Here is an 11,938-nt window from a genome sequence, read left to right on the forward strand (position 1 = left end):
CTAGGCTCTGGCTTCTGTGACTTTGAAGCTTAGTTCTCTCAAATTTCCTCTTAAATTCCTCTGCGATTTCCATCTCCTTTATTGTCCTATGTCTATGCTTTTTAATAAAATCCCATAATATATGCTGCTATAAGAGCATCTCTGACAAAATAGAATAAATACTGACCTTGGCTAAGCAGCCCCTACTGGGAATGTATCATAACAAGACTAAGAGTAGAGCCAGTGCCTAATCTGGGACTTCAAGCCTGAGGCTGTTGACATTAGTACTGGAAATTCGTCTGAATGAGCTTAACTCATCCATTTCTGTAAAAAGCAAAGTTTAATTTTATGATTTTCTTTTTTTTTAGTTTGAAAGGCAGAGAAATATCAGGATTTTGTTTCCTTTCATTTAATTCTGCACCATTTAATTAGAAAGAGTTTGGAAAGAATTTGCATTTAGAATAAATATGAGAGAAAGTTATTAGGGAGAGTTACATTTTCCAGGATTTGGGTTGCAAAGCTGGGTATAGGTGGCAATTCATCATTTTGGTGATTACGTAAAATATTATAGGAGTATGAAAATATTGCAAAGGAAGAAAGCATCTATGGAAACTGATCGCTTGCTGTAACATTGCAGACTGCCACTCAGAACCAGTAACATGGCAAATCCAATAAAGACTTTGGGGAATCTCAACAAAATTCCAAAGAGCACCTACTCCAGGTGATATAAGTCACTTTTCCTGGACTCAAGTGGTCAGAGTGATATGGAATAGTAATTTGTTTTATTTTAACACGAGTTTGGGACCCAAGTGATCAGCACAGTATGATAACGTGATTTAACATAGTGACTATGGCGTCTTTTGCATTCTCTCCTCTTCCTCTCTACCCTGGTATTGTGCGCCATTCAAGTGTATGACATAGGATGATATTATATTATCTGACTTCTGTAGATCTATTTTTTTCACCCTAGTTCTCTCATATACCATTATCATTCTATGTCTTTCTTCTTTCATGAAATAAAGCAGCAAAGGGGAAACTTTTTCCTTCCACCCTCTCTCTGAATACACTATTTTTAGTTCTCAAAAGCCTAGTTGCTAACTATTCTACCCCTCAGTTCATCTGGGAAAAAATTTTGTCTCTGGTTATTATCTTAGTCTTCTTATCTTCACAGCGAGAAGACTTTGCTAGCCCACAGAGATCCATAAACCTACTCTGCCCCTCCTGAAGAGAACAATTTGAATAAATAAATAAGTACTGGCTCTAAATTTAACTATCGAGCACTGTGAAATTATTCTGTGTCCTACTCTGAAGGGAGAAAAGAAAAAACACAGGCAATATTTTCATATAAAAAGAACTTTCTAACCATAGCTAGAAAAATTATTATATTCTCTAAAGTAAGTAGACTTTATATTATGGTTAAAACCCTAAAAGGGAAAAGAAAAAGAAAACATATAGAATAGTTTCTCTCACATAAAACATAAACCATAGATTTGGATTCAGAATTTTTCACTTAGGGTGCATTAGAAAAATTGGGATGGCATTCATTCCATGTCATTTCAAAAACACTTGGGAAAGAATAGACCAAAAAGACATAGCTTCTGCAGAGGGTGACTAGTGTAGATGAATTATAAAGAAATGTACTCTGGTAGATCTGATAGAAATATTTATATACATATTTTAATAAATTGCAGAAAATACCTGAGAATATGAGCTATTCCTACTAATTATTTCAATATTTGAGTTCTAGTATTTTAATAAGCAGATTATATTTTGGCATTGTGACCTCTTTATATATATTCTTTCAAGATTAATTAGTTTTCAAAGGGCTAAGGGCAAGTAGAAGAAAGACATGTTACTTTACACTGGAAATTCTACTGAGTGCTTCTCAAATGTTACCCTATTTATCTGTCACTAATAACACAATGAATTAGATATTATTTTCCCCATTTAAAAAATAAGGAAACTAATTTCAGAGTAATTTAGTAACTTGTCCTATACCACACAGCCAGTAATAGGACAGAGTTGAAAGTTAAACATGGATTGTACTGATTGCAAACCCACAGTGCTTCATATCAGCTTTCTTCCCCAAATATCACAGATTTTAGCTCAACAAGGGTTAGGCTCAGCATCCACCTAATGGAGCAGAATCTAGAACAAAAAAAGAGTTTATGTTATCATAGCCCAAGCCTTGACACCAGAAAGAATGCATGCCCTGGCCAGCATATCCTTGGGGGGCTCATTGGCACCCTTCGTAAGAATAGAAACCCTCGCCTTAGTGGCCTAATCATTGCCTACTAGCAACTCCCTCTCCATGCTTTTCTGCAAAATCACATGGTGCCATCAGGCATTGCTCCAAAGGGGGCGATCTGAATGAGAGACACCATGCAGTTCTCATATCCCATTTTACCTGTAATTCTGGTCTTCTTTATATCATCAAATTTAACCATCTGTGTTCTTTTCCTTTATGATGTGATGAATGCTTTCCCAGGAAGCTCCCCTGTATATCCCGTATGCAGATCCATGGAGCTACTTATCAGTGCTCCAGGCTGATAGGACTAGGAGAAAGAAAGAACCTAGCACAGGCTTAAGCTATCTTGGATTCATATTTCAGTTGTGCCACAACTGACTAAATAGCTCTGCTTCTAAGAATAATTTAGCCTTCTGGATCCTGAGTTTTATGGATGCTAAATGATATAATTTATAGGAATCTTAATTCCTATAAGGGATATGTATATGGGATTTTTTAAAATGAGAAGGATACAAGAATAATGAGAGTGAAAATGATCACATAGTAAGACTGCTGGTAAAATTCATGATTAAACAACTACAGAACTACAAAATCTAATTTCATGTTAATGATTCATAAATTATTATAATATTTACTGAACAATGGTAATTTCTCAAAAAAATCAGCCATTTGAGTTTGTAGGTTTTTGTGCTTGTTTTTATTTTTCTTTGGTTGGAAATATTGGGGAAGGTCTTATCAAAGGAAGCTGAAGGTCAGTGCATAGGAGGCTGGGTATGAAATGGTTTTCATTGTTCCTGCTTGGAGACAAAACTGTGAGGAGAATCCTGTATAAAGTTTTACATTCTATGCAGAGCTACAATTCCAAAAGTATTCTTGAGATAGCATCTAGGATAGGAAATAAATACAAAAATTATTGGTCCTTATCTTTGTTACATTCACTCCTACCCCCACACACTAAGAATTCTCATTCACTGTGTACCTACAATAACTCCATTAGGAAATTTAAGGGTCTATATGTAGAGACACAAACTCACCATTGTGATACCTTGTTAACTGGCTGAAATTTCAGCACTCATAGTGGTTTACTTCTTGTATTGGTCTCCCTGTCCTTACTATTGGCCAGGATGCTAGTGAGATTAGAAAAGAAATACAGAGGCTGGACATGATGGCTCATACCTGTAATCCCAGCTACTTGGGAAGCTGAAGTGGGAGGATCCCTTGAGCCCAGGAGTTCGAGACCAGCCTGAGTAACTAGGAAGACCCCATCTCCCCAAAAAATAGAAAAGTAGCTGGGTGTGGAGGTGTACACCTGTAGTCCCAACTACTTGGGAGGCTAAGGCAGGAGGGTCCCTTGAGGCCAGGAGTTTGAGGTTGAAGTGAGCTGTGATCATACTACTACACTCCAGCCTGGGTGACAGAGCAAGACTCCACCTCTAAAAGAATGAAGAGAGAGAGAGAGAGAGAGAGAGAAAGGGAAAGAAAGAAATATACAAATGAGCAAATAAATGAATGAACATGAATAATTTTTGAAATGACTGTAAATGTTTAGCCTGGAAGAGACAGAAAAGTAATGGGATATGTCCCACAGAGCATCCTGTAAGAGGCAAAATGGTTGTTTATTGCTTTCATCAAAAGGAAAAACTAGAATCAATAGGTAGGTTTATAGAAAGGTAGAATTAAAATCAATATGAGAAAATATTTTTGAACATTATAAGTTAGCCAGTAATGATGTCTTATGGATTGGTGTGTAGCCTACTATAAGTAGAGACAGAGGTTGAGTGAAATAATGCATGCATTGAACAGGCATTAGGAATAGAGTCTTTCCAATGTTTCTTCAATCTTAAAAATTTTGATTTCATAATAAGCGTCTTTATTTTATTTTTTACTGTGGGGGAGTTTAAGCTGATTTTAAACAAACTTATAACTGTTCAAAGATTTTTAATGGTAAATCTAATAGAATCTTTCCAATCCTGTCTTGTTCTAAGCAGTCATCAAAAGCAAACATTCAAGTATAAAAGAACAGTTGTATAAGCTCCATATTTGTGGTTCTCTTGCCTTAATTCCCACACTACCATCACAACTTTATTTCCAGGTATATGTGGTTTCACATTTTAAAATATTAGCCTGATCTCCAGGGATGGTAGCTCAATAACTTTTGCTTCAGATATGTAGCAGTGGAAATGAAAAAGACAAAACCAGCTTCCAAGACAAGGTAAACATCTCTGTGGACCAGAAACAAAACATAAATGCTGACCTCTGAGAGATCTGGAAGCTGGCCTGAGTGGAAAGAGCTCTGCTCTTGGGAACTAAAGATATTAAAGTGCTTCATGTGATAACGGGAAACTGAGGCCAGGCACCTTCCTGGAAAATAGGATGTGGAGGAGGGCAGGAGGGACTCCATTTCCTTACTAATGGAGGCCAAAAAGTGCACTGTCATATGTGGCCTCCCATACAGCCTCAGGAGAACTGCAGGTTGAAGACGTGAGAGCACCCAGGCACCAGACTGCAACCAGATGTGGAATCCAGCCACCTTCTCTCAGTGCTAGGATCTTCAATATACTCAGTATCACTGTAGGAAAATAGTTCTAAATCGCTGATGTAAGATCCATGTATGGGTAGGAAGCCCAAAGAGGCAGGCCAAGACAGCTCCTAATCTCCTAATCCTCTAAGTGAGAGAAGAAGAGGGAGAAAGAGAGAAAGAGAGAGACAAACAGAAAAAGAGAAACTAGGTCTATAAAATGACCTTAGAATCTATTTTCAGAAGCTTCCAAGAAAAACATCCCAAAATATCAACAACTTAGACTAAATTCACTTCTAATGATGTCCATTTTGTGCCTTCAAGAATGAACAATCTGATAAGTACTTCATAGTTTTACGTTTCAAAAACATAAGCAGATTTTTTAAAGGCATGGCAACTATTTTAGATGGCCAAAAGATCAAGAAGAAAAAGGGTTATAAAATAACAAGTGAATCCTAAAAAATAATAATTACAAATCTTAGAAATTAAAACATACACCCCCTGAAATAAGGACTGGATTTTCTGAAATATTAATAAGAAAAATAAATCAACAAACAAGATAACTTCTAGACTGAGCACATTAGAGGAAAAAATTGGTGAAATGGAAGAGGGAAGTGCATAATTTACCTGAAATGCAACAGAGACCATTTTTTTAAGAGAGTAGAATAAAACCCACATAGGAATATAGAAGATATTAATAGATTGAGATAAAATATCCATTTATCTTACAGGAATATAAGAATAAAGGAGAAAATGGGATAGCAGATTATTGTTGATTTTTTTTTCCTGATTGAGGAACACATGAATACTCAAAACAAAAGAGTACTCTGAATATGAAGCCCATGAATAAAAATAAATTCATGTCTAGACATTATAATGAAAGTACAGAAAAATAATATACACTTCAGAGAAAAAAAATAGCTACAAAAGAATAACAAAGTAATAGCAGACTTCCTCCCAGCAACACAGATGCCAGAAGAGAATACTCAAAATGATGAAAACTGTTATTGTACAATTTCACACTCAGTTAAATTATCATACAAGAAAAAGACAAAGCCTAAATGAAAATTATCTTCCTTAGGTGTTCAATAGAGCAATTATTGATGGATATAGTTGGATAAAAAAAAAAAGTGAAAACAGAGAATTTTTCTATAACCAAATACCACCAAGTCATATGGTTTTAAAGGCAAATTTTACCAACCATCAAGGCAGAGCTAATTTTCATATTATATGAAAATTTTTGAGAATACAAAAAGAGCTATCTCTTATAGTTTGTTTTATAAAGCTAGCATACCATTCAGAAAAAAACTAGAAAAGGACAGTAGAAGAAAAGTCATTTATTGACTTAATCTAAAAAATGAACACAAATGAAAACATCTTAAGTATTAGTATACCAAATACAGAATTGTTAATATCAAACAAAACATATCATTTTAAGGTAAAACAGAATTAAGGCAAAAAAAGGGCCACATATACTCATCACCAAATTGGTATTAACTGATCAACACATATGCACACATATAGTAGTAACATTCATTGGGTGTCGGGCAGGGGGGAGGGGAGGGGAGAGGGTGGGTATATATACACCTACTGGGTACAGTGCGCACCGTGTAGGGGATGGACACGTTTGAAGTTCTGACTTGGGTGGGGCAAAGGCTATATATGTAACCTAAACATTTGTACTCCCATAATATGCTGAAATAAAAATAAATAAATAAATAAAAATAAATGAAAAAGAAAAAAATATGAGGCAAACAAGCATTTTATGGTGGTCAAATTAGAAATAGAAAAAGAAGAAATGTAATCAGTGAGTTCATATGTTTAACATAGTGGACTGTGAACACATTACTAGGCAGTAGTGACTGTTCATCTCTAGGCACCGGATATCCTCGTACATCAGTATGAGAGAGCAGCATCGTTCTAGTACCTGAGGTCACGATCTGCACTCCAGTCACCGGCAAGCCTCTTTCTAGACTGGCCTGATGGGGAAAAGCCCACTTCAGACCTACCACAGGTGAGCTCTCCCAGGGTAGAAAATAATTGGTCTGTTACTATCTTAATTGGTTGGTATGAAAACTAAAATGACTTTAATTTAGGAAATTACAGTCTGCCTCCTTTATATTTGAGCATGAGAATGGATTTAGATAAAGGAATAAAAGAGGAATTTAAACCACAAAGGCACCATCAGGTTGTCTCAGCTGCATTCCCTGAAATTATGCAACAGGGTTGGTTCATTTTTATTTCAGGAGAAAGAGAAATAATCGTAGTCACAGACCTAGAGGGATCTTGCTCATTCTCCTCCCTTGGGCTCCAAATCACTAGAAATTAAAGAATAGAGATTGTTTCCTGGTGAGAATTTCACTTCTTTGTTTGTGCTTCAGTTAAATCCTACAAATAGGGTTTAATGACTCCTGTTGGGATGCCTTATCCTCTCTCCTGACTCCTTAACATGTTCTCCAAAGCTTCCATAGATCTTTCTACCTGGTCCTACTTTGTGAATTATATTCCTTGAGGAGCCTGGATGAAAATACACACACACACGATACATGTTCAGGTCAGATATCACATAAAACTCAGCCAGCACTAGAGAGGATGGGAATAATATATGGGTTCCACCTGCCCTAAATACCAGTTACTCTATTTGAAGGGCTAGTAGGTGCAGAAATTTTGGAGTTCTTGAAACCTTAATAAATCCAAGGGGAAACTATAAGACATGAAGGGGTCCTAGAAATCATTATACTGCTTTTTAAACTTCTGATCATGGATCCTATAAAGAGTGAGAAATCATCAACATCATTGTTTTTTTGTGAATATACAGAGACAAGTACAGAGAAAAAACCCTTTCCCTGGAAGGTAGCAGCTGGCAGTGTACATGAGGAACCTTTGTTCCTCCCTCTATGCTAAAATTTCAGAGCATATTGAGAGGTGGTTGAGCTAAGCAGAAAATAAAACTATCTCTTCTGAGAAAAATCTAGTCTTCATTGGTGCACTTTTTCTTCCAAGGAACTTCTTGGAAGGAAAGAGTTTCAACACTAATTTATAGAAGCATTTTACTAATTAGTCAAGTTTTATTCAACTCATATCCAGCTTGTCTTCTTGTTTTTAGTTGTAAGTCTGCGGTAAGTTTCTTATATTATTCAGTCTTTATTCATTATACAATTTTAAATGAACTGTAATTAAAAATCACAATTCAAAATGCAGATAATTCTTATCTGTTAATGCCAAGTTTCTGCTGTTACAGACTTAGCTACTAGAATAATTTAAATGTTTTCTATTTAATCCATACACCTAATATGGATAATTTACTTTGATGCATTTGGTGTTGAAGGTCTTGTTTAAACTGTAAGGTAAAATAGCTGTTTGAGAGATTTACTTGTAAAAGTTTCTATTGCCTCATTAAATTAAGTAGTGAGTTCATAAAATACTGGACCTAATCAGCTACAAAATAAGTTTATGTTATATAAGAAGAGTGTCCTGAAGCCTTTATTTTTGAATGTAAAATTCCTTTTTCTGAGTTTAGACATGAGAATTATAATATTTGTGAGTCCTTTTAACAATCTTACCAATCCAAGCAGGTTGAATGTGCCAGCAAACAAGAACTGTCTTATATACCCTCACCTGAGACATGTAGCAAGACACAGTATATGTTTAGTTAATACCTGTGAATTTTATATTTTGTGTTTTAGCTACTTGAAAAAGGAGAAAGATAAGGTGACACCCTGGGTCCTTGTACCTTGTTGTGTGCCTTATCATATGAAATTTTAGAAACAGCATTGGTCTCTTGATTGGCCCCAAATATTGCAAGAAAGTTCAAGTGAAAATGAGTAACACTTTTTCATGCATTTAGGACCACTGAGTCCTATAGTTGGAAGGGACCTCAACATTCTTCTAGTTTCACTTCTCACATGACATAAGAATCCCATCTTGAGTAGATGATTACTCAATCTATGACTTAACTCACTCACTGGCACAAAATGTGGTCCTAATAAAACAATCAAATTTCAAGGAGGTGATTTCAATTGTTACAAAGTTATTTCTTGGGCTAAGATAGTATTACCTTCCAATAATTTCCACTTTGAATTCTGATTCTTCCTTTGAAGCAAGGCAAAAGTTTACAAACTTTTGCTTATGAAACCTTTCAAATGTCAACTTTTCAGAAAACTTGAATGGAGAATTCATTGATAGGAACTCAACTATGAATTTTTCTGAGATTCTTATTTTAGAGAAATTTAAATGGATTGTGGACTGAAGAAGGCTATAGAGTCAGGCAGGCAAAAAAGCAGAAGCAACGGTTTAGAAGTTACCATAATTTAAACCTCAGAATACCCACTCTGTTGTGGAAGGATTTTAAAACACTTAATAAGCCACAAAAAACTAAAGATTCACTATAAATAATATTTATTTTTCCATGATAGTTAAAAATCTATGCAGATATATTAAAGATTCTATGAACATGAGTCTATAAAGTGTTGACTCCAGCCATGGATATAGATCAGTATTTTTTAAATTGCAGGCTATGATCCCACCATAAAATCATTCAACTAGCATTTTTATTAATGAAAAACAGTAGACTAAACTGGAATAAAACAGAAAATAACAAGTGTATTACACCAAGTAAAGATTCAAGTATATATACACTCATGTGTGTATGTACCATGCAGACATTTCTTACTGTAGGGCGTACCAAAAATTTTGGAAATTTCCAAGTATAGATAGGTAGAAAATATATATATATATACAAATATAGGATATAAATGTATATGGAGAGTATAAGAAGGGTAGGTAACAGGTAACTACATTCTGATTATGAAACAACATGAACAGTGGACCATCTGTGGGTACAAAAGTCAAAAGACAAAGGTCTCTGTTTAAATCCAACGTTGTGGTAAGCTGCTGTTCTCTCAACTTGATTCAAGATTATGGTATCAGTAAAGATCACCAGTCTAATTTACATATTAAAGGCACACATTTCTGAGAAAATCTGACAGAAGGATCATTGACATGCTCCTCATCCTTCCTCCCATCCTCTTATGTAGATATATAGATACCAGCACACATTCACACATATGGATATATGTACACTGCCGTGCAGACATACACACAGTGAACATCTGATACAATCATCACAAACTGAGGAAAGTGTCCACTTTTCAAGGCAATTTAAGTATTAACATGTTTGCAACTGGGGTGAAAGTTGGTTTGGAAAAAAAATAAGATTTACTGAATACTGTAATATACTACTAGCATTGTATTTATCATAGGTGACGAGATTTCCTTCTGCTTCATTTGTTATGCATAGTTTTCTTAGTAAGTGACTAAGATGTCAAAATATCATCGAAGGTGTTTCCTTAGGAAACACTGAAACAATGACACACACAGTTGCACTGTGTTTAAACCCTTGCCTCAGACATTCAGACTGAGTGAGCTCCACTGTCTCTTTCACAGGGAAATGGGGGAAAATCAGACTTCCATCACAGAGTTCCTTCTCCTGGGATTTCCACTTGGCCCACGGATTCAGATGCTTCTCTTTGGGCTCTTCTCCCTGTTCTATGTCCTCACCCTGCTGGGGAATGGGGTCATCCTGGGATTCATCTCCCTGGACTCCAGACTGCACAGCCCCATGTACTTCTTCCTCTCACACCTGGCCATTGTCGACATGGCGTATGCCTGCAGCACGGTGCCCCAGATGCTGGTGAACCTCCTGGACCCAGCCAAGCCCATCTCCTTCACTGGCTGCTTGACGCAGACCTTTCTCTTTTTGAGTTTGGCACATACAGAATGTCTTCTCCTGGTGGTGATGTCCTATGACCGGTATGTGGCCATCTGCCACCCCCTCCGATATTCTGCCATCATGACCTGGAGAGTCTGCATCATTCTGGTGGTGACTTCCTGGATTTTAGGAGTCTTGTTGGCCCTTGTACATCTAGTGTTACTCCTACCATTGCCCTTCTGCGGACCTCAGAAAGTTAATCACTTTTTCTGTGAAATTATAGCTGTTCTCAAACTTGCTTGTGCAGATACCCACATTAATGAGGTCATGGTCTTGGCTGGGGCAGTATCCGTGCTGGTGGGACCCTTCTCTTCAATTGTGATATCTTACATTCATATTCTCTGTGCCATCCTAAAGATCCAGTCAGGGCAGGGGCGCCAGAAAGCCTTCTCCACCTGCTCCTCCCACCTCTGTGTGGTTGGACTCTTTTATGGCACAGCCATTATCATGTATGTTGGGCCCCGATATGGGAACCCCGAGGAGCAGAAGAAATATCTCCTACTGTTTCACAGCCTATTCAATCCCATGCTCAACCCCCTGATCTATAGTCTGAGGAACAAAGAAGTCAAAGGTGCTCTGATGAGGATGCTTGAAAAGGAGGGAACTTCATGAAAGCCTTACAAAATAATAAAATAACTGGGTTTAATGGGATCTGAGAAGTCATCTGATCCAATACCTACAGAGGATACCTAGGGCATCCTTTCCATCTTCTTGAAATCTTCCTGTGACTACCTCCCGTGAAAGCCCATTCTGCTTTTCTCTCCCTAGGATTGAAGGTTGGTGCTACACAATTCATGAAAATATCATTTTTTATTTTGAGACAGAGTCTTACTTTTGTGGGGGCTACAGTGCAGTAGCATCATCATAGCTCACTGCAGCCTCAAACTTCTGGGCTCAAGTGATCCTCCTGCCTCAGCCTCCTGAGAAGCTGGAACTATAGGTGTGAGCCACCATGCCCAGCTAACTTTTGTAATTTTTGTAAAGATGAGGTCTTGCTATGTTCCTCAGACTGGTCACAAACTCGTGGTCTCATGCAATCCTCCTGTCTCGGCCTCCCAAAGTGCTAGGATTACAGGCATGAGCCACCACGCTTGGCTGAAAATATATATATACTAGCTGTGTACACACTTTTAATGTTGTTATGTGAAATGTTCTGAATAAGAGGAAATAAATTTGTATCATTTTGTCCTGTAAGCAGGACTTGCAGGCAAAATTTTATAGAGAAAAGACAAGTATTTGTAGAGTATTTAAGATATAGGAATTAGAAGAGGTTGATAACATAGTTGTTATTTAAGTATTTTTGATTCAGCAAGTGTCATCTCCTTTAAAAACAGGTCTACATCTAAAATATTTGGATGTATTCCCATGATAGTGATGTTTTCCAAGGCATAATCAACTTAGATTAGGAAGTGCATGAACCATG

The 11,938-nt window shown here is 36.8% G+C and overlaps 1 protein-coding gene across 1 annotated transcript; it reads left to right on the forward strand.

Annotated features, from left to right (window-relative positions):
• Nucleotides 1-10,194: 10,194 nt before the first annotated feature.
• Nucleotides 10,195-11,127, forward strand: OR2A25 (olfactory receptor family 2 subfamily A member 25). Its single transcript, XM_069462243.1, has one exon. The coding sequence runs from the start codon at nt 10,195-10,197 to the stop codon at nt 11,125-11,127; it is 933 nt and encodes a 310-aa protein (XP_069318344.1).
• The last annotated feature ends 811 nt before the right edge of the window (nt 11,128-11,938 follow it).

Source organism: Eulemur rufifrons, chromosome 29, assembly GCF_041146395.1.
Source record: "Eulemur rufifrons isolate Redbay chromosome 29, OSU_ERuf_1, whole genome shotgun sequence".
Lineage (NCBI taxonomy): Eukaryota > Metazoa > Chordata > Mammalia > Primates > Lemuridae > Eulemur > Eulemur rufifrons.